A 23,641-nucleotide genomic window follows, 5' to 3' on the forward strand; every position below is an offset into this window, starting at 1 on the left:
TTTGCTCATCTTTACGACATTGCGGATTTTGATCAATAGGTGTTTCGGCCTAAAGTAAAGATTATTTTATTGACTTTATGGATAATATTTATCTTACTTTGGTGTACCTGCATCCCACTGATGTCTATTGCATTTTCCGTCTCCTTAGGGCTCATGCACAAGACCGTAAAAATCGGACGAGTACTATCCGTCATTTTGAAAGCTAACACTCGTCACCATGTTGTTCTATGGGGCCATGCACATGTTCAATCTTTTCAAAAGAAAAGTTCAAGGAAAAAATATTGCATCAAGCTCAAGCTGCATCTGATTATCAGTTTGCATTCTGCCATTCATGTCTATGGGTCTGTGGAAAATTTTAGACTGTACTTGGATGACAATGCGGTCCAATTGTCATAGACTGACAGAATGGAGAAAATGGAGAAATGATGTATTTATTTTCCAAATCTGAGAAAATTAGATCATACTTTGATGAAACTCTGATCAAAGTCTGACCAGAGTGTGATTAGCACAATCAGCCCAATTCTCTAGAAAGAAAGATAAATGATTGTGTGACCTGAGCCTACAAGGCAATCTGCCGTGTCCCCAAAAAGCTATAAGTCTGCAGATATGTAGTTAACAACGATCTAAACTTTTGCGTCCGCCATGCTGTTGTGAATAAGTGAACTTTATTCCGCCCGACAGCTTCCGACTTTCAATCATAGGCCAGGGTCACACTTACGTATGGCATCCGATGTGAGAGCATCAGATGGATGCGATATGCTAAAAACCCTCGACTCCTGCTCTGATGCGAGCGGGAGCAGAGTGTCATGTGTCTGTGCGCCGAGCCTTTCACACAAAGAGGATCGGAGCACAGCTGTGAAGGAGGCGGAGAAAGTAATTTCTCCATCTCCTCCATTGCCGGCGTCGGCGTATAACGCACAGCACTTGGATGGTATCCGAGTGATGTGCACTGTGGCACTCGCACCCATAGACTTATATGGGTGTGAGTGAACTGAGACTTGGCCGAGTGTTGGTGACAATCGCAGAATGCTATGATTTCACTCGCACGTTGAAAACGGCCGAGAAAAAAAATTCCTGATGGAAGCTGCCCCATAGATGAATACAGGTCCAAGTGCTATGCAATGTTTTCTTGCATAACACTCGTCCGTTTTCCTCTCTAGTGTGACTCCGGTCATAGAGGCGCTGTCGGTGTGGTTTCAGTCACTGCTTAGTATACAGTGAGCAGCTGCTGTCTGAACTCCCCAGCACATTGACTGACAGCTGCTGCTGCACTGATACTCTACGGAGGTTGCCGGCCAATGCAGGCGGAGGCCAACCAGGCCAATGCAGGCGGTGGGCCCGCTGACACCAATGATGCCTGGATGTGCATCCTCAGATGCAATTTCAGGTGAAATATATTGCAGTGCACAGACCTACAGTCTTCCTATGCTGCAATACACACCACTGGCCAATCAGAGGCCAGTGACTGAGGTTGGCTTGCCAGTGATGTGCTGCACAAGTAGGTAAGAATAATCATTTGTTTCTTTTTAAATTGAGCTAGAGAAGAACAGAAATGGCACAACATGGGGGACATTATGCCAGAATTTGGGACGTTATACCAAAACGGGGGCAATATACCAGAATGGGGGATCTAATACCAGGATGGGTGACATTTTACCAGAATAGAGACATTATATCAGGATAGGGGCATTATACTGAGAAGGAGGACATTATACCAAAATGGGGACATTATAACAAGATGAGTAACATTATACCAGAATAGGGACATTAAACCAGGATGTGAGACATTATACTAGGATGGGTGCATTACACTGAGATGGGAGACTTTTTACCAGAATAGGGACATCATACCATGATGGGGGACATTATACCAAAATGGAAACATTATGTCAGGATGGGGACATTATACAAGGATTGGAACATTATACCAGGATGAGGGACATTATACCAGGAAGGGGTCCAGGATGGGGGAAAATGTTAAAGCATCAGGTCTTTCCAGGATGAGGTACTTTATTACTGAAAGAGGTCCAGATAGGGACTTTATTACTGGAAGGGGCCCAGAATGGGAGATATTATTACAAGAAGGAGTCAGGAGGGGACATTATTACATGGGGGGCGAAGATGTATGTCTTTTTATGATCTAAGGGCCATACATCTGACCAACATGCTGGTGGGGACCCGCATCCAAATTTTGTATGGGAGCTCATCGGACTTCAGTTACACCACTGTCTCTTAGTGATTCAGAGAATGTCGCATCTAGGCATGTAACATTAAATACTGGTCATTCATTGAATAGGTTTAGATGTAATGAATGGTCACACTGGTCCACCAGATCTGGAGGTAATCTTACAGAGCGGCTGTCTATTCTGGCACATAATGAGGGACCCTGAACCAAGAACTCCACTCTATAAATTTCATAGGACATCTCCCGATCTCAAAGCATAACAATTGGATGGGCCGGCATAAATAAATGGATTATTGTTGTGAGATAATCTTCTAAATAATAAGTAATTCTAAATCCCTCAGAGATATTAGTGATGTCACATAGGAACTTTCTTTTTTTCAATTCATTCATTATCTTTAGATTTTTATTCTTCGTATTTTGCAGGAATATTCAGCATGAGTTGTTTTTGACTAAGATGAGATTCCTCCCGACAATATTTTGTAGTTTTTTGCAGTTGTGGCACATGGGTATTTTGATGTAACTTCTTTAGCCTGCAGTATGACATTAGTTTATCATTCTTCTTCGAGTAGAGTGATGCGGTCCCATTTCCCTGTAGCCTGCGGCTCTTTCTCCAGGCTTAGTATTTTGTCTCTAATCTTTTCTTGTTACTCATAGTTTGAGTCATAAGCTGATTTTCTCTGAGATTTGCACATTTTGTGAATTACGTGACTTTTTCATTTAGTTCTATGTAATGTTTATCCTTATAATCAAATAATCTACAACAGATTAATAATTATGCTGAACCAAATGATTGCTATTTGAAGCATTAATAAATTTGGCCATGCGCAGGGTGCTTGTAGAAGATCGGATTATGGGCTCATCGTTCTAAAAAAAATTTGGCAAAAATCATCCCTTTTATCTCAAGATCAAGAACAAACCACCATTAGGGTCGAGTTCACACATCCATGATATATTGTCAGTGCTCAGATTTCAATACCCAACCTGACCAGTGGGTCTTATTGACCTAAACTAGTTAATTTGGGTCAGAAGAAGGGCGGTTTGTACAAGGACCATGAAACACGGATTTGTGAATTGAGCCTATTTCTGAGCTATGAAATCCATTAGATTACATGTGCCTATGTGTCTCAGGAGTAGAGTTGAGCACATATATTCGGATTCCGTCGCTGAATCTGAATTTGCCGTATTGGTGCCATATTGGTACCCTATTCGTTCTGAATTTGTTTGATGATCGGTTCAGAACATAATCAGTCATTTCTACTCCCATTGACTCCAATGACGTTTGGTGCACATTGCAAAAACAATATTCACGGCTGATTGTAATCAGAACCGAATTTTGAAAAATTCTCTCAACTCCACTCAGGAGCTCAAACATGTCCCCCTCCTCCTTTTTCTCCTTGTCCTGTGTGTGACTGCAGCAGGAGCTTCTCCCTGCTCTCTGCAGAAGGACAAAAGATTGCTAAGATCCACCATTACGTAAGGGGGTATGGTCGGTCCTCAAGTGAATATAAAATTGTTCTTAACGAGATTAACCCCTTTACTGGATTTCTACAAGACAAGCTATTTCATGGTAATGCAGAAAATGCTGCAGATTAACAAACCATGAGGACAAATATACTTCTTGTTGCATGGCCATATTGCAATTGTTTTTTAACCACCGTTAGTTGACATAGTAATGTTTTCATCAATCCATCACTATTATAATGAATTCAAGGCTGGATAACTAGGTTTTCTAGATCTCTTGATGCTCATGAGATTGTCATTTTCCTACTCTGAATTTTATAGAACTAATTTTTTAGGCTCTGTGCTCAGAAACAGCTTCTTTTCCAGGTAGATTCCGATAGGAAAGCATCACAAAGGCGCAACATAAAATGAGTATAGTGCACAGCAAGGTCAAAATGACATTGCTGTGCACATGTTCCATCTTGGCACTTCTTTTAAAAGCTCTAGGGTTTCCTAACTTTGAAGCAGAAAAAGAAGTGACATGCTCATCCTTCTATAGCATAAAGGGTAGACGGCTTTCTTGTAGAAGCCACCTGCTCTCTATACTTAAGAGTTAAAGTTGCTGGTGGTAGAGTCATCACAAGGACAAGAACCAAGCTGCAGGAGAAGCCGCCTCAGGACAATTTCACCGGTGGCTCTGCATGGGAAGGCACGGCTGCTGCATCCACTGGCATGTAAATGACTCCATGTGCACTCCCCCTAAGATGTTTTTCTTTTTTTTAGGACATTCCGTTCTGCAGATTCTGCTTCTTAGATAGATGTTTTTATCATTTGCATAAATTATGATGGTAAAGGAAATATATAAAAGTAGTTTTGTTACTACTGGTAAAACAACTACAAAAAAAAGCCAAAACAAAATAGAAGCAATGAATATGATACAGATCTCTTTAACTTTATGGATGGATGATTGGTGGTAGCTTGAGCCTAATTGCACGTTAGTTTCCTTTCAACTCTTTTATACTCGGCAGACTTTCATTCCTTTGTAACAGCTTTTATGCTGCAGTATGCCTTATATATAAAGGAAAAGAAAAAAGCAGTTTTCCATAGTATAGTATATTGTTCTTACCTATACAAACAGGCATGTTCAAAAGAGACGTGCAGTAAGGCTGCTGTCTGCGAACTCATGCGGGTGTATTTTCAAAGGGAACCTGTCACATAGAAATTGTAAACAATCTGTTCCCAGCAGGATACAGAGCCGGAGGAACTGAGCACTTTTGTCATGATCTCAGTGCGGGTTTAACTCACACACATGGGGTTAATGTCTGGAACCAGTGCTGATGACTGGCATTTCTGGGGTTAAAGGTTGTGATCCTGGTGCAGGCTTACCTGCACACCTGGGGCTATGAATGTGGCCTCTCCCTGGTTCTGGGAGAGGCTTCTTATAGCCTCAGGATGCTCCCATCCCCCGTCAGTTATACTTTCACCCTTGGCATTGTGTGGTGACCCCTGAGTGCGTTTGTGCTGTGTTCTGGTTGCTTGATTCTCTGTGTACGACTCAGTCTGTTCTCTGGATATTGCTTTGGATTCTGCTTGGTACCTTCTATGTCTGTTTGGTTTTGACCCCTGCTTGGCCACGACTATCCGTCCTGTCTCATCCCTGGTACTTTACTGATATCTCTGTGTATAACCTCCATTTTGCCTGACTCTGAGTATTTCTGTATAGTGTCCTGCTATCTCTGAAAGCAGGACGCTAAGCCCCACCCCCTTGCAGTCTGTATACTATGAGTTATTTTTAATGGTTTCAACACTCCAATTAATATAATATATACTGTATCCTTACTTGCAGGGAGGTAAGCAAAAGGTCACTGAAACTTCCTTAAAGGGAATCTGTCACCCCTTTTTTGAGATATCATATAATGATATCATTCAATTGTGTGCCACATAAGGATTCTCATAGTACTTTTGCTTCCCCCTGACCCCACACCTTTCATGCATAAATACCTTTTTTATATCGGTTCAGATGTAAGTAAACTGCCGCTGTCCGGTCCGTTGGGCGGGGCTTATTCACCTGCTCCCCCCTCCCTGTCTTGCTCTACGTATTTCTTCTTGTGTAGAGCAAGACAGGGAGGGGGGAGCAGTTGAATAAGCCCCGCCCATCGGACCGGACCGTAGCAGTTTACATACATCTGAATCGATATAAAAAAGGTATTTATGCATGAAAGGTGGGGGTCAGGGAGAAGCAAAAGTACTAAGAGAATCCTTATGTGGCACACAATTGAATGATATCATTATATGATATCTCAAAAAAGGGGTGACAGATTCCCTTTCTGATAAAGGAATGTAAATTACTGGTCATTTGTTTCTCCATCAACAAAGGACCATTGATATTCAAGGCAACTACCCTAATTAGATTGGGTGTGTAAACGTTACCAAGGATGTTATCTTGTGCTTCGACGCCCCTCCTCCAGCTTGCTGTATTTCTGCCATGTGGCACACATGAGGCCCCCTCCTCTAGCTTCCTGTATTATATACTGGTTAAAACAGGTATTGAGGGGATGTGTTTATAGCCAATGGACAATAGACTTGTGACATCATTCCCCACATGGTGGGGCTGGACACACCTTTTAGCTGGACATTTAAAAGAACCAGGACACATGTGCTCAGTCTCTTTTTGGCTCCTGGAGGATGATTGGTTGACGTCTATCTGACTAATGTAACGTATGAATAATGCTTGTTTCTGATTAATGCATATGTATTTAGAGTTTTATACTGTTTATTATTTGATCTTATCACTTATTAAGTAAATCAATTTAGTAAATTCAATTCTTGTGTGAGCATTTTCTTATTCATTACAATCCATTGGAACCCTTACAATACACAGTCACATGACCGTAGGTCCTGTGACTGCTTGCTAAACTTCAGCATCCACAGGTCCTGTGTATCTGTACTTTCCGGCTGTACCTGACCCCGGGCCCCCCTACAGTGCAGGTGAGTCCCTGCTCAGCAGAGGCTGCACGTCGGCGCTGACAGGATCCTGACTTTATAACTGACCGTTAAGTTTTTGGGTTTTTTTTTCTTTCTCTGCTGAGAAATATGGATCCCATACAATCTCTTGCTGAGCAAATGAAAAATCTGAGTCAGATGTTTCAGGGTTTATCTCTGGAGCAGCAAGCTCTGGCTCGTTCTCAGCAGCAGGTTTCTGAGACAGTGCGGGGGGCTTTAGCTGCTGGGTCTCTGGGGGCTGGGGCGAGTGATGTTGTTTTGGTGTCCCCAGAACCACCTGTTAAACTGCCTGATTTCTTTTCTGGGAACAAAAAGGAGTTCAGGGCCTTCATGGAGGGGTGCAAACTCTTCTTTAGTTTGAGGCCACGTTCCTCTGGGGACGAAAGTCAGAAGGTTGGGGTCATTATGTCTCTGTTAAGAGGGTCCCCACAAGCTTGGGCTTTCTCCCTTCCTCCCACTGCCCCTGAGAGAGTGTCTGTGAATGCATTTTTTGAGGCCCTCGGGCACATATATGATGAGCTGGACCGAGTGCGATTGGCAGATCACATGGTGATGAGTGTCTGTCAGGGGAAACACTCGGCTGAGTGGTTTTGTACAGAATTCTGCCGCTGGGCTGCAGAGGTCTCTTGGGACGACACCGCACTCCAAGGACTCTTTTGCAGAGGCTTGTCCGAGCGGTTACAGGATGCCTTGGCATTACATCCCCCACCTAACTCACTCGAGGACGCCATGACCCAGGCCGTCCGGATGGACCGCAGGCTGCGGGCCAGGGGAGTGATGCAGGCAGAGACTCCATTGTTCCCTAGTGGAAAAAAGACTGTTTCTGTGCCCATGTACGTAGGGGCTCTCTCCCTGAAGGAAAAAGAGAGACAACGCCGGAGAGAAAAGCAGTTATGCTTCTACTGTGGTAAAACGGGACATTGGAAAAGGGAGTGTCCTGATTGTCCATCCTCAACCCGGTCGACGGGAAATGACTAGGTCTGGGTAGTCAGCGGGGAGACTACTCAGACATTCAGGTACCCTTTTCCTCATTTTCTAAGGTGTTGCTTCATGTGGAACTGTTAGTGGACGATTGTTGTTTACCCTCTACAGCTTTTGTGGACTGCGGATCATCCATCAATCTCATTGACTCCCAATTGGTCACACGCTGTAAGATACGGACAGTTAGACTTAAGGTTCCGATCAAAGTGGTGGACATTGACTCCTCCCCCTCACTAAAGAGGGAATTCTCTTTATATCTGACTTGTTTTCGCTCAAAGTGGGCGCTACCCATGTGGAAAAATTAAGTTCTTTGGTTCTGGACAATCTACCAGCAGGATTGGTGTTGGGCATGCCCTGGTTGCAACGCCATAACCCAATCATTAACTGTTAAACGGGGGAGATTGTTCAGTGGGGGTTTAATGATTCGATGTTATGTGATAAGTCTGCACTATTGGTTGAACCTGTTAAATCTGTATCTGTGTCATCTGTCGAGCTGGAAGGTATTCCGGAGTACCTGAAAGAATTCGAAGATGTGTTCTCCGAAAGCGAGGCCTGACATTGCCACCACATAGACACTTTGACTGCGCTATCGAGTTAGTCCCAGGGGCTAAATTGCCTAAAGCCTGTCTGTTTAATTTATCTGGCCCTGAGCGCTTGGCCATGAAAGATTACATTGCTGAGAGTCTTCGCAAAGGACACATACGTCCCTCAGTCTCACCTGTGGCGGCAGGGGTTTTTTTGTAAAGAAAAAAGATGGTGGTTTACGTCCCTGCCTCGATTTTCGTGAGCTCAAGATTACTGTACGAAATACGTACCCCCTTCCGTTGATTCCCGATTTGTGTAACCAACTTTCAGGGGAAAAATGGTTCTCCAAGCTGGATCTTCGGGCGGCATATAATTTGATAAGGGTCCGGGAGGGGGATGAATGGAAAACCGCGTTCCTCACGACCGAGGATCTGTTTGAAAATTTAGTCATGCCGTTTGGTCTTACCAATGCCCCAGCCATATTTCAGAATTTCATCAACGTGGTATTCTCGGATCTCATTGGTCGTTTTGTTGTTATTTACTTAGACAATATTCTGATATACTCTCCCGACAGTCAATCTCATCTGAATCATGTACGAACCATTCTCCAAAGACTGAGGGAAAATCATCTGTATGCCAAATTGGAGAAATGTGTGTTTTTTTATTCAAGAATTGTCTTTTTTGGGATTATTTGTGTCTTGTGAGGGTTTTCGCATGGACCCCAAGAAGGTGCAGGCCATTGCGGATTGGGTGCAACGCCGAGACCTTAAGGGTCTTCAGTGCTTCTTGGGGTTCGCCAATTATTGCCGCAAATTTATTCGGAGGTTTTTACAGGTGGTCAAACCACTCACAGATCTTACTTGTAAAGGTGCGGATGTGAGAAACTGGTCCTCGCTCGCAAAAGAGGCCTTTGCGACCCTGAAAAGAAGCTTTATGTCTGCTCCCGTGTTAGTACAGCCACATCCATCCAAACCATTCGTCGTGGAAGTGGACGCCTCTGAGATGGGGGTGGGGGCGGTGTTGTCCCAAGGGCCTGCCACTCTAACCAACCTCAGGCCATGTGCTTTCTTTTCCAAGAAGTTCTCTGCTGCGGAAAGAAATTACGACGTAGGCAATAGAGAGCTTCTTGCGGTCAAATTGGCGTTTGAAGAATGGAGGCAATTTTTGGAGGGGGCCAGTCACCCGGTTACGGTGATCACAGATCACAAAAAATTTGTCATACATTGAGTCTGCTAAAAGACTAACGCCCAGACAGGCCCGTTGGTCACTTTTTTTTCCCTTTTTTCAGTTTACGATTACATTTCATCCAGGGTCTAAGAATGTCAAGGCTGACGCCTTATCACGCAGTTTTCAGCCAGTGTCGCCCCCTGAGCCACCGTCCTCCATTCTTCACCCTGGGGTTGTGATAGCAGAGGTCTCGTCTGAATTGGAACGGGAGATTCAGGGGGCCCAGTCGTAGGCCCCGGCGGCCAAGCCGGAGGGGAAGTTGTTTGTCCCAGAGCAACTTCACCTGGAACTCTTGCAGGAGTTCCATGAATCCAAGCTGAGTGCTCACCCTGGTATTTCAGCCACGCGTCTGGCGGTGGCTAAGATCTTTTGGTGGCCTACCCTTGGTTCGGACATAAAAAAATTCATTGCTGGTTATGGGGTCTGCGCTCGTTCTAAAAGCTCTCTTAGCCGGCCGGCAGGGGAGCTGATGCCCTTGGCAGTGCCCGAAAGACCATGGACTCACTTATCCATGGATTTTGTTACCAATCTCCCTCCATCTAAGGGTAATACAGTGGTATGGGTAGTGGTGGACAGGTTTTCTAAGCAGGCTCATTTTGTACCCCTACAACCAAAATGTGAGCACATATTCTAATAAATAGATATAACTATATAGAAATGAGATCACCATAAATGATTTTTTGATTCAATACAAAACTTATTTAGTAAAATACTAACAATGTCTATGATAACAAGTCATAACAGAAAAATATTTTTTTGTGAGAATTGATACACAGCGTGAAACCTCATCACAGAACCCATGAGGGACTCACTGAACGATGAACACCTAGAAGTGGCTGAAGGTTCAAATAAATCAGCAACTGACTATATATTATAGAAGGTGCTTTAACAATATAAGTGTCTAAATATACCACCTCTATTCCAGTTACAAAGAACCTTAGGCACCAGTATTAGTCATAAGTAGATATGCATATGTCAGAACTGCATAGTCCTTGCAAAATAATAATAGAATAGTATAAATAACACTACCACTGAATGGCTAATAATCAGTCCAGACACATGTCTAACAAACAGCCCAAATAAATTATCTAAGCATACCCACTAATGAGGGTGAAGTATTATACCTGAAGTCATGGTGCCGACAGCAAAAGGTAGGTGCCCCTGCAGGAGTCCCACTCCGCAACCTCGACGTACGTTTCGCCCTAAACAGCTTCGTCAGGAGGCATGGCTAAATGTTAGATAGGGTAACTTATATAGCTAGTAAAAATTGGACGATAGAGAGCAGCTGAACAAAAAATCGCTCAATACCACCTCAATTAATCCGCTCTATACCGATAGGGCAATTCCTGAGGACACGCCGCATCTGCTCTAACGAACAAACTTATCAACAGGGAAAAAATCTCTCTAATAGATTTCTGGAAAAAGGTTATAAGCTTAGGGACATTAACAAAGGTTATAATAGGGCGACTAAAATGGACAGACAGGGACTCCTGTCGTATAAATCTTAAACTATCTCTAATAGATCTCAAGTTAATGATACAAAACTACGTTTTATATCCACTTTTAATTCTAACTGGAGATAAATTCAAAACATCCTTTCAAAAAACTGGTCCATCCTTTTGACAGATAGAGATTTAAAATATAATTTACCCCCGACTCCATCTATTACTTGGAGGAGATCATGCACTCTTAGTGATATGCTAGCAAAAAGTCATTATGTTCCACCTAAAGTGAGTCCTTTTCTCTTTGGCAGTAAAGATCCACCATGGGGATCTTTTCCTTGCGGTTCTTGCTCTGTATGCAAATATATCCCTAAATGCACACAATTTCTTAATGATAGGGGTGATAGGACATTTAATATTGTCCACCATATCACTTGCAATACAGAATCTGTTATATATCACCTCACGTGCCCCTGTGGTTTGAGATATATAGGTATGATCACTAGAGCTCTTAAGGTCAGAATTCGGGAACACGTGAGGGATATAATTAATGCAAAGAAAGAAAAGGACTCTGATAAATTGAAAAATGTTCCCAGACATTTTTTTGACTTTCATGGCTGCACCCCCAAGGGGTTAAAAGTATGTGGCATAGACCACGTTTACATGGGAATAAGAGGAGGAGATCTCAAGCGGAAACTGTTGCAGTTGGAATCAAAGTGGATGGTCACATTGAACACTGTTAGACCACATGGGCTCAATGAATCTATTAGCTTCAAGTCTTTTTTGTAACTCAGCCTTATGTGACATATTATTGTGTGGTCACATTTTGTGCTTTTTAGGTATTTCTAGGGTTCCGTTTAGTTTTTACATGTGTGTCTTATACTAATGATGATTGTGATATATGTCTTTTCAGTTTTTGCTATGATACTACGTAAACCTTTGTGATTTATAAGATAGACGTGATGATGCTGCCTATTCATGTTTGGATTGCCAAAAGAGATGGGAGAAATTTCATTACGAGAAAAATATTGCTACTGGAAATGAAATATTGGACTACATTGATAAATTCTACAGTGTGTCGGCGTTTAGATATATTATTGTGATAGTATGGATTACATGTGTCAATTATATTTAATAATTTTTGTTGTAATCTCGGATAGAGACATATTGTAATCCTTTAAAGCTGATAATGGTTCTTGAACCTGTGTATATTGCTTCCCATCGGTAGAAGGGCAGCTCGCTACCAACATGTCCATTTAGATACGTCATGCTTGTGAGCTGCCTACTGATGTCTGGATTACTAAAAAGATGGGCAATGATATCATTGTGAAAAAATTTTTTTACAACGTGTTGGTTTTTTGATATCTTTTTGTGATATAATGGATTGCATGTACTAATTATGAAAAACATCTAGTATTTATTGTTGCAATCTTTTATGGTGATATATTGTGATTCTTTGAAGTCCAACTTTAATGGTTCTTGAACCCATGCATTTTGTGTCCCACCAGTGGAAGTGCTGCTCGCTATCAGTGTGTCCATCCAGACGCGTTGTTTTAACGCTGTCGCGGCCTGCGGTGTTGACTGAGTTTGTTTTTGCTAATGTTCACACTTGATCTTGTTGGTCATTTCAGTTTTTTGTGTGGTCAGCCAGCCCGGCTGGGCTGTGCTGAATTTCCACACTTATTTGCCAAATTGTCTTTTTTGTCCCTTATTGGATTGGCCTCTTTTTGCTCTGTCTCAGAATATTTCAGAGTGCTAATATAGTGGGAGAAGTCTAGTGACTTCAGGGTTTATTTTGCTATCAGTTGTGTTGGACATTTCTGTAGGGTTTTTTGGCAGATTGCAGACAGTATCTTTCCTTTCCTGTCCTTTCTAGTTAGTTTGGCCCCATCGTTTGCTCAGCCTATTTTCCTGCCTTTGTTTGTGTTTTCATCTTGTTTAACCGTCAATACATGTAGGGGGCTGTCTCTCCTTTGGGATCTGCTCTGGGGCAGTTAGTTTTCCTCTTTTCCTGCTTTAGGCTTATTTAGTTCTCCGGTTGTGACGAGGCATCTAGGACCACCGTAGGAACGCTCCACGACTGCTGCTAGTTGTATGTTAGGATCAGGGGTCTGCAGTCTGCATAGTTACCAACCTCTTTGGTTTTCTGATACTTAGCTTGTTTATTTTTTTATTTCCTCCTCGGCTACTCGTTCATAACAGTTCTGGTTCCTTGATTCTCTGTGTACGACTCGGTCTGTTCTCTGGATATTGCTTTGGATTCTGCATAGTACCTTCTATGTCTGTTTGGTTTTGACTTCTGCTTGGCCCTGACTATCCGTCCTGTCTCATCCCTGGTACTTTACTGATATCTCTGTGTATGACCTCCGTTTTGCCTGACTATTTCTGTATAGTGTCCTGCCATCTCTGAAAGCAGGACGCTAAGCCCCGCCCCCTTGCAGTCACATGACCGTAGGTCCTGTGACTGTTTGCTAAACTTCAGCATCCACAGGTCCTGTGTATCTGTACTTTCCGGCTGTAACTGACCCCGGGCCCCCCTACAGTGCGCGTGAGTCCCTGCTCAGCGGAGGCTGCACGCCGGGGCTGACAGGATCCTGACAACTTTAATATACATAATTGTGGGAAAAGATTCAGGATACCTTTGTACTGTAGTCATTTAAACCCTGCCTGTCAGATCAGACAACTGTTCAAAAAAAGCTGAGACATAACAATTTTTCTGGTCATTATAGGACTGGCTGCCTGCATTTTTCACCAGTTTTATCTTCTGCAGGCTTTATTTCTAATTCTCAGCAGTATCAGAGCTTTTGTGTGGAGACAAGCTATCATATCTCCCATTACTGATTCCCTGTCTCTATAGGTACTGTCACACTTAGCGATGCACCAGCGATCCCGACAATGATATGACCCGGTCAGGATCGCCGGTGCATCGCTCAGTGGTCACTAGTGAGCTGCCAAACAGGCAGATCTCACCAGCGACATAGCAGCGGTCGGCGGTCGCTACTTACCTGTCAGACGAGGCGATGAAGACGTCCTCCTGCCCGCATCCACGCATCGCTCGTCGCCACAGCAGGAAGCTGATGACGAGAAATGGCCCAGGCCGTTCTCGCGCGATCAGCGATAACCAGCGGGGGAGCTGGTCGGAGGCAAGTGTCACACATAGCGATATCGCTAGCAATATCGCTGCTGCGTCACAAAACCAGTGACGTTAGAGCGATATTGGTAGCAATATCGCTTAGTGTGATGGGCCCTTATGTAGTATATGTTTAGCAGAAGCATGGAGAACATTATACAGTAGTACCAAGCAGTGTGGCTGTGAGTTCAGCTCTGGTGTGAGAAAAACCACTTAAAGTGAACCTGTCATCAGGTTTGACCGATAGGAGTTACGGTCACTGCCTTTCAGGGCTTGTCTACAGCATTCTATAATGCTGTAGATAAGCCCCCGATCTGAACTGCAACAGAAGAAAAATAACTTTTATTACCTCACCTGGGGGGCAGTTCGGTCAGATGAGAGTTGCAGGTCCTGGTCCGGTGCCTCCCATTTACTTGAGATGCCACCCTCCTGCTTGCTTCATGATTCCCAGGAATCGCACTCCTACGCAGGCGTACTTATGTGCCCTGTTGAGGGCAGACAAAAAGCACTGCAGTGCGCAGACGCCAGGAAAGGTAAGAGAGGCCAAGCACCTGTGCACTGCAGTACTTTGCTCTGCTCTCAACAGGGCACATACAGTAAGTACGCCTGCACAGGAGTGTGATGCCGGGGAGCCATGAAGCAAGCAGGTCAGATTGGGGCTTATCTACAGCATTATGGAATGCTGTAGGTAAGCCCTGAAAGGCAGTGGCCGCATTATTGGCCAAAACAGCTGACAGGTTCTCTTTAATGGAAAACAGCACAGCTGACAAGTGCAGACAGAAGCATATTCTGCTTAAATTGTTATTTTGTGCATAATTTGTGGAAGCTGCAGTAACTATTTAAACCTCGGCTGGTTCTGGGCTCATGAGTGCAGAGGTTGGTCTTATTCAGAAACTTATAGCTTAAGGCTAAGTTCACACGTTGCGGAATTCCCTCGGAAATTACTGCGAGAATTCCGGAATTCCATTCCGCGGGAAAATCGCATTTAAATCCCCGTGATTTTCCCATGGAAAAACTAGCGTTTTGCAAGCATAATTAGCTTGCAGAATACTAGCATTTTACAAGCGATCTGTAGCATCACTTGGAGAACTGATTGACAGGTTGGTCACACTCGTCAAACATAATGTTTGACAAGTGTGACCAACTTTTTACCATTGAGGCCGCCAATGCAGCATCAGTAGTACAGTAGTAAAAGATCTAATGTTAAAAATAATAAAAATAAAAAATCGGGTTATATTCACCTTCCGACGTCCCATGTAGCGTCCCCAGGCCTCCGCGATGGTCCGACAGGTCCCGTTCCCAGTGATGCATTGCGGCAATGACCTTTTTTGGATGTTGCGGTCTCGCGAGACCGCTACAGCATCGCGAGACGAGACGTCAGCAAAGGTCATCGCAATGCATCACTGGGAACGGGAGCTGCTGCGTGAATTGCTGAAGCCTGGGGACGCCGCGCGGGACATCGGAAGGTGAATATAATCCGATTTTTTTATTTTAATTCTATTTTTTACAGGGATCTGGTACCCAGAGCCCGGAAGACAGTCTCCACTCCTCCGGACCGTGGGTACCATCCGCAAATGTTCTGCTTACTTTTCGCATGGTGGGCACAGAAACATGCGGAAAGTAAGCAGAACAATGCTTTCCTATGTGGGCGGAATCGCCGCAATTCCACAAATTAATGAGAATGTTGCGCATTTTTCCGTGATGCGATTCCACCGCGCAGCATTAGCACAGCATTGCGGAATCCCATAGGATTGCATGGGATGCTGTTTATTTGCATTTTCGTGGCAAAATCGCGCGGTGAAAACGCGAAAAAAAACACGACGTGTGAACGCAGCCTTAAAGTATTCAGAGATTTACAGATTTACAGCGTTAAAGGGGTATTCCCATCGCCAAGATCCTATCCCAATAGGTGTAGGTGTAATAACAATTTTAACAAATATCTCAAATTAGAAATGTAGTATAGTTCTTCTGATTCACTATGTCGTGTGCAAGGTATTGCAGTAGCTAAGTTATCAATGGTTAAGATCACTCATGTAGTGACAGTTAATTAGTTGTTATTGGTTATAACCATGGATACCTAAGCTACTGCAATGCCCTGCACATGGGGTAAGCGACATAGCGAATCAGAAGAACTATACTGCTGTAGATTTCTTATTGGGGATCCTGGAGATGCAAATACCCCTTTAACTCCATAAGGATGTAGATGTCAGACATGATGTAGAACATCCTACAGACGCCTAAATCCTAAACCCAAAATAAGTCAATATATATATCAAAATAGAATATCAATAAGCTCAGCTTATTTTGATTCAGAGAAAATTGTGAAAGCAGTATGGCATTTTCATGTGGACAGTTGGGTTCTTAGTTTTCCATGACAATAATCTTAATTTTTTTATTGGCACACTGGCAGTTAAGGGGCCTTATTCCTGCTGCACCTCACGCTCCTGCTTTTTACACAGCCTCCTCCTGCCCCTCATGCTCCTCCTTTATACACAGCATTTTTCTGCAGCAAAGCTTTTCTCCTTTATAGTCGCCTCCTCCGGCAGCACCTCACACTTATCTTTTATATACAATTGGAAACACTTGATCCCGAGAGAAATTGCACTAATTGCAGGAAAGCGTATCATATATACAGCCTACTTCTTCTGCAGCACCACACAGCGGTGTTATCCATGAGGCTCCTCCCTTTCCGTTGACGTCATGCCTCACAGGAACAACCATTCTAGACACGACGGAGATAGATGTGGCCTGTGCCTGCCGCGCACTGATACTCTGAAGGAGGCGGCCCTGATTGTAGCTTGGAGCGGCTAGAACGTCGCAGCCGGTGAATTTTGCAGGGTGGCATTCTAGGTGAATTTGTCTCCACCCGTGTGCACTAACCACGTGGGCCATGTGGACGGGGCTTTGCGTGTGGAGTTAATGTGGCTATGCAGAGTGGGTGGGGCTATGTGGAGTGGGCATGGCTTGATATATACACACACACACATACATACACTCAGCTTTATATATATGGATAATGGCCACTACACTGTTTATCTTCAGCCACTGCAATATTGGATGAAAACCGATCAGTGTGCCAAGGGTGAACCCCACTCATGTGATATTGATGAGCTATACTAAGTACAGGTGCAAAACAACATATTTTCCATCCAAGTGTGATCTGACATAACATCAATTCGCACTCGGACCAATGTTATTCTATGGGGCCATGTACATGTTAGATTTTTTTTTCTCAGACAGAGTCTGGCAAAGGGAAAAATTGCAGCATGTCCTAGAGTAATTGAATATTCAGATTGCACTCAGCCATGCAAGTCAATGACTTGGATGACACATGACTGCAGTGCGATTTTCATGGATTGACAAAATGGAGAAGATGGAGAAATTTTTTTCTCCATCTTCTCTTCATCCAAAAGAATCAGATCACACTCTGATCAACTCTGACGTGTCATTTGCATAATTGACCCGATGAGATAATCCACGGTCATAATACAGAAATTCACAGTCAGCTATATGTAGAGTGAACCACCAGTATGGAAATACAAATGGAAAATTGCTGCCAGATATAAAGTGCAAAAAGATATATATATATATATATATATATATATATATATGAGTGTATGGTCACAAAGAGACCTTCATGAAGTAAATATATATGTATACATATATATACACACAGGTACAACAGCAAATATCTCTCAAAAGATAAATGATATACAATACAAGGTGCATTATGTGTGGACCAAAAAACGGACCTAAACAAAATATATATAGAGAGATATGTATAAAATGGCAGCAGTGTTTTTACCAGTAAGATTCAGAGGTTCAAATATTCAATGTAGACATATAGGGCAATATATACATATAATATCAAGGACCAACCTGGCTGGAATGTGAACAGGGAGACCCCAACGCACATCATTTCGCTTAGTTGCTTCATTGGGGGGCGTAATATCCCACATCATCCCGTCAGCCAGGGCCATCGGACTACTACCACTAATATCCCACATCATCCCTTCAGAGCCACCGGACTACTACCCCTAATATCCCACATCATCCCGAGCCACCGGACTACTACCAATAATATCCCACATCATCCCGAGCCACCGGACTACTACCCCTAATATCCCACATCATCCCGTCAGCCTGGGGTCAGAACTAGTGTTGAGCTTTCCGATACCGCAAGTATCGGGTATCGGCCGATATTAGCTGTATCGGAATTCCGATACTGACTTCCGATACTTTTATCGTATCGGATACCGGAATCGGAAGTTCCCATAAAGCTATCAGCCTGCTCTATTTGATTCAGCCAATGGGAATCCTCAGAAGTGTGGGCACATCCTGTTAAGCATGTTAACTATTGGCATGGCTGTGATTGGCTGCTGAAATGACATCATCATGATGCGCGGTCTGTACCGACTGCGGGGGTCTGTGCCAACTGCGGGGGGTCTGTGCCGACTGTCGTGGGTCTGTACGGGCCTGCCGGGGGTCTGTGCCAACTGCCGGTGGTCTGTGCGGGCCTGCCGGGGGTCTTGTGTGTGTGCAGGCATCGTCCGATGGGACTACAAGTCCCATCGGGCGATGCCTGCTACCATGACAGTGATTGACACATTAGCCAATGATGGGACAGTAGTAGTCCCATCATCCGGCTAATGTGTTGAATGTAAAAAAAAAAAACATACATACTACATACATACATGCTACATACATAATACATACATAATACATACTACATATATGCTACATTCATACAACATACATATATACTACATACATGCTACATACATACTACATATATACATACTACGTACATACTATATACATACTACATTCATACAGCATACATACATACTACATACATACTACATACATGCTACATACATGCTACATACATACTTCATATATACATACTACATACATACTACATTCATACAGCATACATACATACTACATATATACATATTACATATATATTACATTCATACTACATACATACATACATACTACATACATGCTACATATATACATACTACATACATACTACATACATATATGCTACATACATGCTACATATATACTTACTACATACATACTATATAAATACTACATACATACTACATATATACTACATACAACATACATACTGCATACTACATACATGCTTCATATATACTACATTCATACAGAATACATACATACTACATACTACATATATACTACATTCATACAACATACATGCTTCATATATACTACATTCATACAACATACATACTGCATACATACATACTACATTCATGCAACATACATAGATACTACATATATACTACATTCATACAACATACATAAATACTACATACATGCTACATACATACAACATGCTACAGACATAGAACATACATGCATACTACATACTGCATACATACAACATACATACATTCATACAATACATACATACTACATACAATACATTCATATATTCATACAATACATACATATAGACATACAGTACATATAACATAGAGAACATACTCACCAATAGTTGTCACATTGTTCCCCGAAGCCAGTGTCATCTAAGGAAAAATATGAAAATAACAAACAAGCCATATACTCCCTGATCTGCAGAAATCCACGCGTGTCCCATGCCGATCTCCCATGGAGAGCAGCAGCATCAGCTGATGCGACTGCTCTCTAGGGGCTCAAGGAATCCCGTGTCAGGAGGTAGATATCCTTCCGCACTGTATTCCTCCGCCACTGTAAAAAAATAGTCCCTAGTCTAACTTTTGGCATTGCTGTGTGAAAAAGTTCCCACGCAGCATTTGCCATAAAGTGAGACCAGGGACTATTTCTTTACAGTGGCGGAGGAATACAGTGTGGAGGGATACCTACCCCCGACACTGGATTCCTGAGCCCCATAGAGAGTGGTCGCATCAGCTGATGCTGCTGCTCTCCACGGAAGATCAGCGTGGGACACTCACTTGTGGATTTCTGCGGATCAGGTGGTTTGTTATTTTCATATTTTTCCTTAGATGACACTGGCTTCGGGGATCAAAGTGACAAGTAATGGTGAGTATGTACTCTATGTTGTATGTACTGTATGTATGTATTGTATGAATGTGTTGTATGTAGTATGTATGTTGTATGTCTGTAGCATGTTGTATGTATGTAGTATATATGTATGTTGTATGAATGTAGTATGTATGTACTATGTATGTATGTTGTATGTAGTATGTATGTTGTATGTAGTATATATGTATGTTGTATGAATGTAGTATATATATATGTTGTATGAATGTAGTATATATGTAGTATGTATATATGTAGTATGTATGTGGTATGTATGTATGTAGTATGTATGTAGTATGTTTTTTTTTTTTTTTTTTACATTCAACACAGTAGCCGGATGATGGGACTACTACTGTCCCATCATTGGCTAATGTGTCAATCACCGTCATGGTAGCAGGCATAGCCCGATGGGACTTGTAGTCCCATCGGACGATGCCTGCACAGACCCCCGCAGCCTGCACAGACCCCCGGACAGTCGGCACAGCCCCTCGGCAGGCCGGTACAGACCCCCGGCAGTCCGCACAGACCCACGGGCAGTTGGCACAGACCCCCGGCAGCCGGTACAGACCCCCGGCAGGCCGGTACAGACCCCCGGCAGTCCACACAGACCCCCGGGCAGTCGGCACAGACCCCCGGAAGGTCCGTACACACCCCCGAGAGGCTGTACAAGGACAGAAAAGGGTTTTCCTTATTCCGATACCGGAAGTCCCATAGACTTGAATGGGACTTCCGGTATCGGAATCGGCGATACCCGATACTTTTTTTTAGATCGGCCGATCCAATCCGATACAATATTTTTCAGTATCGGCTGGTATCGCTCAACACTAGTCAGAACCAGAGCGCTGAGTGAAGCGGTCCTAACTTCCATAGTGGGGATCCCTTTAAAAGAGGCCTGGTGTCAGAACCAGAGCGCTGAGTGGATTTGTCCTGACTTCCATACCAATAATCCCTTTCATAGAAGCCTGGGGTCAGAATCAAAGCACTGAGTGATTTACCCTAAGTTCCATACTGGAGATCCCTTTAAGAGGGAAGATGTGCCTATGAGATGGAGGATGTGTGATGGGTGTATGGGCATAGAAGGGGGGATTCATTTCTATCATGTGCTCTCTGCTCCTTTCTGGGGGGCAGACAATCCCTGGGATGCTAGATTTCTCCCACCCGGTCAGTGTCTGCAGAGGTGTTGTCATAGAGTGGAAAAACTGTTGCTCATAGCAATCAGTCACAGCTCAGCTTCTTTGAAACAGCTCTAGTGAAATGAAAGATGTTTTGTGATTGGTGATGCACACATATATACACACATACATTCAGTTTTATATATATATATAATTTGCTTATATAGCGCTATCATATATTACATATTATCACCCTGTCCCCATTAGGGCTCAAAATCTAAATTCACTATCAGAATGTCTGAGGAAACACAGATGTTGTCCTTGGTGGGATCTGAACCCAGGACCTCAGCGCTGCAAAGCAACAGTGCTAACCACTGAGCCAATCACTGAGCAGTTGGGGTGACTTTATTCTAAAAATATATTATTGAGCTGGAACAATACCTTTTAGATGTATTTCACATCCATTACGGATTAGTAAGTATCTTTATTGATTTGCATTATGATATTAATAGAACAGAACATCAGCACATTGGAAATCAAGCATGATACAATAAACTTCACAATAATTAAGCTCAAGCTGCTTACATTATTGATCTCTAGAGATAAGCATTTTCTAATAAAAGAATTAGTAACGGGAGAACAGTATTGTTCAATAAGAATTGTTCTGCATAGTTTTACCTTTGATTTACTGTCAAAACAGGTAAATCCTGATAGAAAATCCACAGTGAAGCAAACAGCATCCCCCTGACTGTTGCAGGCATATGTCTTTGACTGTAAAATAAAGGAAAAAATAAATAAATGAATCAATAAACGCATGGATACACATATACAATTTTATTTTACAGTACTGTGTATTCAAAGTGAACTGTTTAACCCATGAAAACTCAATCTATACCCAGAAGTCGGTCTTCCCAAGTCCTAACTTCACAGAATTAAGGTTTCCATATCTTGCACTGATGAAGGCTAAAAGGGCCAAATTAGCTGCATACAAGTTGCAAGAAAAAGGTTCTGTACTTAATATATAGAATATATCCGTTCTATATACATGTATAATTTGCATGCATAGACTTAAAGAGGACTCTTACATTGATGACCTTTCTTTAGGATGGGTCACCAAAGTCTGATAGTGGGGGTGCGATACCCGGCACCTTCACGGATCAGCTGATCCTGGCGTTGGGGGCGGCCGGAACTGCTCAGTTGTGGTGCTCATTTGTCTACCAACAGTAGTCACAGATGGATATTTAATATCTGCCCTATTTTCAAATCAATAGGGGGCAGATGAACAATTTCCGGCCACTATATAGTTGACAGAGCTGTGTTGACAGAGCTGTGATGTGCAGCTGCGCAACTAAGCAGTCCCGGCTGATGCCTACACTGGGAACAGCTGATAGGTGGGGGTGCCGGGTGCTACATTGATCTGAAATTGATAACCTATCCTAAGGATAGGCCATCAATGTTATGGACTCAGTTATCCCCTTTAAAGGCCTACCTCAGTATTTTTTTCATGTACCCCTTTCTTACTTACCATGTGTAAGTCTCACGAAAGTAGTAACAAACACATTGGTTGCTGTCTTTTCCTGGTTTCCGTAGCATTTCTGACCTGCTATGGTCACTGTATGAGGAGGAAGTCACTTTTGGAATTTTCTTTATGCAAGTCTATGCAAGGCTCACCAGTCTCATTCTGATTCTTATAGACTGACATTGATCGAGTAACCGCCACTCCTCACAGTGATCTGGAAGATTATAGATGTGGTCACATGCTGTTGGGGCTGAAACTTGGAGAAGATGGCGACCAGTGAGTACACTACTACCTTCAGGACACTTACACACATGATGGCTAACAAATGGGCTTTAACGACCGTCTCCACCAACTTTTCAAAAGTGATGATTCATTTTCTTTTTGAGAACTTGATATCGACCTGTAAGACTTTGATAGACATTACCCACATTACAAATGGACATCTTACTTTTCCAAATGACATTCGTTATTCCTATGTCTGCAGTTTTCTACTCTTAGATCTGAAAAATGTCAAATGACCTAAGACTATTTTAAGACTGGAACATTTCCTGACCTTGTTATGCCAATGAGGATTTGAAAAAGGTCCCCCAGCAATGTAAAATGTGAAGTCGCTAAAGGTTTCCTTTTCTGTAAATATATTGTTATATAGTGAACTTCTGCTTTGTACTGCTGACTTTCTTTACAGGTTATTAGACCTTCTTAATGGTTTATTACTTGGTATCATACTGGTAAAAGCTCTATGGATATTTAACTATTGAAGATTTTGACCTACAATTCACATAGAGCATTTTCCTACTTTATTGTTTCTTTCTATACCAACTTTACTTCTCATATATCTCTAACTGTAGTTTATCAAATGATGTTAGATTTAGAACCATGTAATGAAAAAAAAAACATTTTAAAACTGGGATCTATTGGTGGTGACCATATTATGTCATTATTCATTAACAGTCCAAAGATTTGTAGTAAGAAGGTAAAGAGCATAACATGCATAATAGTATAAATGTAACCGTTATT

At 42.7% G+C, this 23,641-nt stretch overlaps 1 protein-coding gene across 1 annotated transcript in view; it reads right to left on the reverse strand.

The window, feature by feature from the left end:
- Positions 1-23,641, reverse strand: part of SNTG2 (syntrophin gamma 2) — a 977,025-nt gene that overhangs the window by 81,112 nt on the left and 872,272 nt on the right. The window contains exon 15 of the mRNA XM_073576436.1: positions 21,784-21,876. Coding sequence (XP_073432537.1) covers positions 21,784-21,876 — 93 coding nt within the window. The remainder of the gene's footprint in view (positions 1-21,783; positions 21,877-23,641) is intronic.

This window comes from Dendrobates tinctorius, unplaced genomic scaffold (assembly GCF_039654945.1).
Source record: "Dendrobates tinctorius isolate UK_male_01 unplaced genomic scaffold, ASM3965494v1 ptg000049l, whole genome shotgun sequence".
Classification (NCBI taxonomy): Eukaryota; Metazoa; Chordata; class Amphibia; order Anura; family Dendrobatidae; genus Dendrobates; species Dendrobates tinctorius.